The 7,982-nt window shown below is 44.2% G+C and overlaps 1 protein-coding gene across 1 annotated transcript; it reads right to left on the reverse strand.

Moving 5' to 3' along the window:
- Positions 1-635: 635 nt before the first annotated feature.
- Positions 636-6,982, reverse strand: LOC309335240 (vomeronasal type-2 receptor 26-like; the record flags this gene model as incomplete). Its single annotated transcript, XM_081850114.1, has 6 exons — positions 636-1,534; positions 2,503-2,629; positions 3,032-3,259; positions 5,286-6,095; positions 6,195-6,495; positions 6,762-6,982. 6 exons carry the CDS (start codon positions 6,980-6,982, stop codon positions 636-638), a joined length of 2,586 nt encoding a protein of 861 aa, XP_081706240.1.
- Between the last annotated feature and the right edge of the window lie 1,000 nt (positions 6,983-7,982).

The raw sequence follows: 7,982 nt of genomic DNA on the forward strand, positions 1-7,982 counted from the left end.
ACACCTGAACAAGAGAGTTCAATTCTGCACGGGGCTGCTTCAAACTCTTTGCAGTGGTACCTTGGTTCTCAAACTTAATCCATTCTGGAAGTCCATTCCAAAACCAAAGCGTTCCAAAACCAAGGCACGCTTTCCCATAGAAAGTAATGCAAAATGGATTAATTTCTTCCAGACTTTTAAAAACAACCCCTAAAACAGCAATTTAACATGAATTTTACTATCTAACAAGACCATTGATCCATAAAATGAAAGCAATAAACAATGTACTGCGGTCACACAGTCAATCAATCAATCAATCAATCAATCAATCAATCAATCAGTAGCTGAACTGGGTTCTACACAGTCGCAAAAACAAAACGGAGCTGCAAAAACAAAAACGCAAAATAAATAACAAAAACAGACAGACCTCAGCATAATGCTCAAAACGGAACTGTGGCACCCGAAACAGAAGTGTGGTACTCAAATCGGAAGCGTAAGACTCAAAACGGAGCACGTTTAGCTTCCCAAAAAAGTTCGCAAACCGGAACACTTACTTCGGGTTTGTAGTGTTTGGGTTCCAAGTTGTTTGAGTACTAAGGCGTTTGAGAACCAAGGTACTGCTGTATTAGAGTTCCGCCCTATTACAGATCTGATGTTTACTGTTTTGTCGTCAGATGCTCCTTCGTGTTCAGATCAGGCCTCAGTAAAATAATGTAGCACTTGGGCATGAAGATGCAGCCCAGGAGCCCAGCACTGGAGGCCAAGATGGAGAAGACCTGAACGGCTACCATGTATTTCCCCTTGGTGCTCAGGTAGGTGGGCACAAAGGACACCCAAACACTGCAGAAGACCAGCATGCTGAAGGTGATCAGCTTGGCTTCATTGAAGGACCCAGGTAGCTTCCTGGCTAGAAAAGCCACTGTGAAGCAGATGGCAGCCAAGAAGCCCATGTAGCCGAGAGCAGTGTAAAACATGGCAACAGAGCCTTCGTTGCATTGGACAATGATCTCTCCAAGTTGGGAGTTCATGTCAAATTCTGGGAATGGAGGAGAGATCCCTAGCCAGATGGTACAGATGAGACCTTGGACACTGGAGCAGGAAATGACAATGGAGTTGGCCAGACTCTTTCCCAGCCATCTCCTCACCCTGTTCCCAGGCTTGGTGGCCAGGAAGGCCAGCACCACAGTGATGGTTTTTGCCAAGACAGAAGAGACAGCAACTGAGAAGATGATGCTGAAGGTTGTCTGTCGGAGAAGGCAAGTCATTTTCCTTGGCCTTCCAATGAAGAGGAAGGAGGACAAAAAGCAGAGCAGGAGGGAGATGAGGAGGATGTAGGAGAGGTCCCTGTTGTTGGCTTTGACTATTGGAGTTTCTAGGAACTTAATGAAGATTGCCAACACAAAGCCTGCAGCTAATGACAGGAAGAGGGCTAGGGAAGCCAAGAGGATCCCCCAATTCTCTTCGTAGTCTAGGAAGTTGATAATCTTGGGAAGACATTGATCTTGGTCCTTGTTTGGATGCTGATCTTCTGGACATTTGGTGCAGTGCGTTGCATCTGAGAATGGGAAAAAAGTGGCTTTAGTATTCCTTGCATCCATAACCACATAGCTTCTAATACTTTTTTTTTGGGGGGGGGGTACTGATCTTCTGGAGGTGAGGAAATAACAATGTGAAAGATTTAGTTTTATTTGTGTATAGAGTGGTACCTCTGGATACACATTCCTCTGGTTGTGTATCCTTCGAGTTACACACACGGCAAACCCAGAAATATTTTTCCAGGTTTCCACTCCCTGCACTGTTTGCATGCGCAGAAGACATTTGGTGCAGTGTGTTGCATCTGAGAATTGGAAAAAAGTGGCTTTCGTATTCCTTGCATCCATAACCATGTAGCTTCTAATACTTTTTTGGGGGGAGGGGGGTGCTGATGTTCTGGAGTTCAGGAAATAACAATGTTTTATCTGTGTACTTATTTAGTTTTATCTGTGTACTTATTTAGTTTTATCTGTGTACTTATTTAATTTTCACTGTTGCACCCCTCCTTTCCTCCAAGGACAGAGAGTTGACACACAAGATTTTTCTCACTTTTCATCCCCTTGGGATGTAGGTAAAGCTGAGAGGCAATGACCTCCCTCGAGGTGTCTCTGCTGTCTTCATTCTCCCACTCTCTTTGCCTGGTGAAGACACATTTCTGTAACTTCAGCCTTGGCAGTTAAGGTGTTTTGTTTTGTGGGAGATGATTATAAACTCTGAAGGGGACTCAGATACAGTGTTTTTTTTTTAAAAAAACAACATTAAAAATGTGTTATAACACTGTGACACCGGATGACACTGTAGAGTGATATCCCCTTATGATGTTTCCAACACATTTTCCTGAAACTTTTTTTGTATATCTAGATTCAGATTTTGTATGTCTAGATAATTGTTAAGAAATTGCTCTCAGATCTCAACAGAAAATGTATCTGAGTGAATCTTCACCCTCTTTCTATTCCCCCAAGAAATGGCCTCTCCCTTGGAGTCACCCACCTTCCTGGGTGGAGATGGTCCCTTCTGCACACGGAGAACAAACATAGCAGCAAACTGGCTCCCCTTCTTGCATCACCTTGAAATATCCAGGGTGACAGCTTTCGGTACATCTGGAGCAAGGCACAGTCTAAGCACAAAGAGAGGAAGGTGCATTAAGGGGACAATTTCTCTCTATAGAGTCTGGAATGGGCCCAACAGCATCTCATGGACCACTAGCCCTGCCAGGACTTCTGGCACATTCCTGAAAAACCTCTTTGGTGTGTTTCCTTGCCTGTTTCAACATTCATTGTTCCTTGTTTCTATGCCTATATATGGTGTCACTGTGAAACCCAAATTTCCAGATCACAAAATGGAATGTGGATATTCCATGTCCATTTCATGGATATGGGGCTCACAGTATGAGGGGGACACCCTTGTATGTCAGCTCCCACCCCTGCAGTGGGCAAAGGACTGCAGTCCAAGTCCTGTGTGAATTATTCCACAACTTAATACATACCAACAGATGCCATATAGAAAAAGTTTCCCCCACCTGGTTAAACCTCTGGGGCCACAAAATAGCATCTGGGTTGATAGAGAACTTTGTGTCAGTGGATGTCTCTCTCTCGATACGCCCAACTTTCACTCTGGCACGAGACTTGTTGGGAAACAACACCCAGTTCACAAGGTCATAGTTGCCTGGCAGCTCCCCATTCTCATCCAAATACATTCCACCCATGGAGGTATTAGAAAACTGGGTTGCTCTTAAGAAGGGGTGAAGCTGGAATGAAAGTTGCTGAGAGTCACAGGCAGGCAGAGTGTTTTTATAATGTGAATGGTGCCACAGACTCCCTGGGTGGGTTACATGGACCCCCAGTGGGAACCACTGACCTAGATGATGATGATGATATTTGTACCCACCCATTTGATTGGGTTGCCCTGGACACTCTGGGCATTAATGACCAGCTGGCCAGAGCTCTTAGAGCTCTTGGGGACAAGAGTGGTGAATGCAGAATCAACGCTTATGCCAGGGATAGGCAAACTCAGCCCTCCAGATGTTTCGGGACTACAACTCCCATCATCCCTAGCTAACAGGACCAGTGGTCAGGGATGATGGGAATTAAGTAACAAAACATCTGGAGGGCTGAGTTTGTCTATGCCTGGCTTATGCTAATGGACATATGGGGTGATTTGTTACTGAATTTTTAGCAGCAATTTGAGAGCCAGTCATTCCTTCGCAGTGTACATCTTAGTGGAAACAACATATTGGAGAAGAACAGAAACCGTGCCAATTGTGCCAATTGCTGCTTTGTTACACACCTGGTGCTAATTTCTGCACATGGACACAAAGTTAGAAAGATCCTATTATTTAATATCTTTGTTTCAATAAGCATTTTTAGTACAGTGGTGCCTCGCAAGACAAAAGCCTCGCAAGACGAAAAGCCCGCTAGACAAAAGGGTTTTCCGTTTTTCGATACGCTTCGCAAGACAAATTTCCCTATGGGCTTGCTTCGCAAGACGAAAACGTCTTGCGAGTCTTGCGATTTTTTCGCCCCCACTTTTTCTAAGCCCCTAAGCCATTAATAGCCTTTTAGCGACTAAGCCGCTAAGCCGCTAAGCCGCTAATAGCGCTAAGCTGCTAATGGGCTTGCTTCGCAAGACGAAAAAACCGCTAGACGAAGAGACTCGCGGAACGGATTATTTTTGTCTTGCGAGGCACCACTGTACGTGGAAAAGGTCCTTGCTATGGCTATTCTTTTTTTCTTCTGTTTTATCCTATGCACAGTTGGTATTGTTTTGAAGCTTTCAGCACTAGTAATTGCGTTCTGTTGATATATTATAAACCAACCTGTGTACACACACACACACACACACACAGAGAGAGAGAGAGAGAGAAAACAAAGGGCAGTATATAAACATTAAAATAGAAAAAGCTAAATGTGTGTACATCTCAGCATCGTGGGGAAGACCTGTGTGACCAGAAGGCTTGTGTTCCCACTCCATCCGTGTTGCAGCTGCTCACTGAAGGCCAGCAGAGACAGAGGAGGAGATGAGGACACACCAACATCAGTTAATCATAGAATCATAGAATCATAGAGTTGGAAGAGACCACAAGGGCCATCGAGTCCAACCCCCTGCCAAGCAGGAAATACCATCAGTGCACTCCTGACATATGGTTGTCAAGCCTCTGCTTAAAGACCTCCAAAGAAGGAGACTCCACCACACTCCTTGGCAGCAAATTCCACTGTCAAACAGCTCTTACTGTCAGGAAGTTCTTCCTAATGTTTAGGTGGAATCTTCTTTCTTGTAGTTTGGATCCATTGCTCCGTGTCCGCTTCTCTGGAGCAGCAGAAAACAACCTTTCTCCCTCCTCTATGTGACATCCTTTTATATATTTGAACATGGCTATCATATCACCCCTTAACCTCCTCTTCTGCAGGCTAAACATGCCCAGCTCCCTTAGCCGTTCCTCATAAGGCATCGTTTCCAGGCCTTTGACCATTTTGGTTGCCCTTCTCTGGACACGTTCCAGTTTGTCAGTGTCCTTCTTGAACTATGGTGCCCAGAACTGGACACAGTACTCACAGTTAAGATGACTGGGTTCCTCTCAGAGCACTAAGGAGTAACCATAGGAAAGTGGGATGGTCTTCTTATGAAATCCCCATGGTGGGCAGAAATATTTATCTGCACAAAAACCTCATCAATTGGATTTGCCTCAGGAAAGGACAAATTCTTGTCCTGCTACTAGATCTTATTTCACAGTTGTAAGGATGGATTGAAGTTTGCAAAAAGGCGAAAGGAAATACCTGCCATGGCTGTAGACTTTGACACCCCAAACTGTCTGTCCCACTCATCCTCGGCATCTGTTTTGATCTCGATGAACATGCAGCGTGTAAAGCGTGCGCCACGGCTTGGACATGGAAGTAAGTGCTGTAGCTGTCTTGGGACAGGGATCTCTCCAGCTCCTCCTGGGGCAGAGTCTCCAGCTTCTCCTTCTCGGTGCATTTTGTCCGACCTTTCACAGAAAAGGTATGCTTCGAATATAAGCAATAAAATGCTTTTCTCCAAAACCAATAAAGAAGATATGAAGATGGTGCATAGTAATCACGTTTGGTCAGTTTTTTGGTGTTCATTACAAAGGAGAAGGAACCATGGATGTTCTCAAAATCCTTTGGAGCTGAATGCAAATTCATGTTGATGTCCTGAAAATCTGTTGTGATCCAAACTCTTGCCCCAGCTCCTCCCATGATTATATTTTGTAGTGCCATGACTGGTGCCCATCCCGTGTAAGTGTTCTCATAGTAAAGAAATACATTGACTTGCCTCCATATGATAAATGGCACCTTTGGCCCGAGTGATCGATATGGATTGCTTTCTGCTAGCCTATGTGTGAAGGCAACACAGATTCCACAGAGGATCATCAGAGATGTCAGGGCATTCATGAACCTCTCTCCATTCTCATTGTCCGAAACATAGAGGCCAACCCACGTCCATCCGAAATGCAGGAGCAACTTGACAATCCCCCGGGACTGAGTATCTTCTTTGGGGCGCATCCGGTAGACAAAAGGGAACTGGGATTTATCATCCATAGCCTGAGCATTAAAGCCATAACTGATCTAGTGAGGGAAGGGAGAGATTAGTGATTTGTTTTGGTCTCAGGATGCAGATCTTGACTCCCCTGAATAAAAAGTTGGATTTTATTCTGTCCTTCATACCTGTGGGATTTTGTAGATGCCTGATATGGTTGAAATCTGTTTAGAGATTACAGAATTGGCCCCTTCAAGAACACCCAGCAGGTTATTATTCCCCTTTCCACAGGTATAGTTTGGGATGTTGCTTTCCCCACCCGATAGCAGGTCTAGCATGACATCGGAAGTCATCCTTGCATCGAAAAAGTTCTCATAGAGTTTGTAGCCCAAGGTGATGTTAGGTAAGATCCTGGGGTCCCTGTTGATCTCTTGGATGGTAAACAGGAAAGACAAGATGTGCCAGTAGTGTCTAGCTGACTGCAATAAACTGCAATAAACAGATTAATAAAACAATTTGAAACTGCTCTTCACCATTTAATGAAAAGAACTATGATTTAATCACCAAAGAACAGCTTGTATGTTTGTCGTGAGAAGAGACATATCCTTGTTTCAAGGTGAAAATCCATTTCCTGCTTCATAATTCTCTCTCTCTCTCTCTCTCTCTCTCTCTCTCTCTCTCTCTGTGTGTGTGTGTGTGTGTGTTTGTAAGTGTGTGTAAAGAAGCATAAGAGACACCAGAATACAGTTACTTACTCATCAAACCTAGTTAATGGGGGCTGAGAAAAGACATATGGAAGTTGATCGAAAAATTGTTTTGGAGAGATGATCCCACTAACGAGGAAGTCTCCAGGCCGGAAGTAATTCTGCGCTCCCTTTTCTTCCCTGATCAGATTCAGAGGGCATTTTGCCTTGGGGTTTCCAAAGACTCCGTGAGGCATCAATAGCAGCAGCAGAAGTAGCAGCGGGGATACCATTCTGGCTGTAGCTCCTGCACCTCTCCTGTGAGTTTATGCAAGGGGAATCTCACGCAAGACCAAAGCTGCAGTGTCATCACCCATGGAGCTAGTGGTCACTGGTGACTTCAGAGTTTTTAAAGATCACACACACATCTCCCCCACTTACACCTGCTCTAAATCTTGACTCACTCTGCCTCCGACACAGATATTATTCCCCCAGGAATGATACAATGAGTAACCTCATGTTGGCCTTGATTCTGATGCCTCGGCAACATCCATAAATCTCTCTTGGGCTTCGGCTATAGAAAATCACCATGATTTCCGTAATTACAATAGGGAAAAAGCTCATTCTCTGTGACATCCTTGAGGTTTGAGGGGAAGGGACAGAGCTGGAGAAAAATATGTTTGTGAGGGATAGCAGATGCAACTTTCCATCTGACATCAGCCATGTGTTTGTGTGGGTGTGAGAGTTTGGCCTGGACTTTTGTGACAATAGGATTTGAAGAGCCCTACAAATGGGTCAGTCCATACAGCCAGTGGACAAATGGACTGTGGCCATCCAACCTTTTCTTTAAAACCTCAAATGAAGGAGAGTCTGTAGTAGAGAATCATACCATATAAGCTTTTGACTTACTGAGCATGCTCAGAAGGATGTGGTTGGTAACTGGAGGTGGAATCTGATCCTGCAATAAAATTTTAGCAGATCATGAGGAAGCCCCTTTGCTTAAACTGGTAGTCAGTACGCATGCTTTCCACTGTGGTAACTTTAGAGCAATCACATGGGTTAGTTCCTTATACGGAAAATGGAGTGAGGGAAACCCAGTATTTGGATTGGATAGAAAATTTAAACTTAATGTAATTTGTGGAATGTGGTTTATCAATGTATAAAATGGTATGGAATGCATTAGAACGGGGCCAGAGAATTTGGGAAGAAATCTCTCCTGGTCATTTCTATACAGAAATAAAATAAAATAAAAGTCGGAATCTTATTTTTCATAACTTGAAGGAGATGCTCCGT

The sequence above is a fragment of the Podarcis erhardii genome (assembly GCF_964252035.2).
Source record: "Podarcis erhardii genome assembly, chromosome: 2".
Classification (NCBI taxonomy): Eukaryota; Metazoa; Chordata; class Lepidosauria; order Squamata; family Lacertidae; genus Podarcis; species Podarcis erhardii.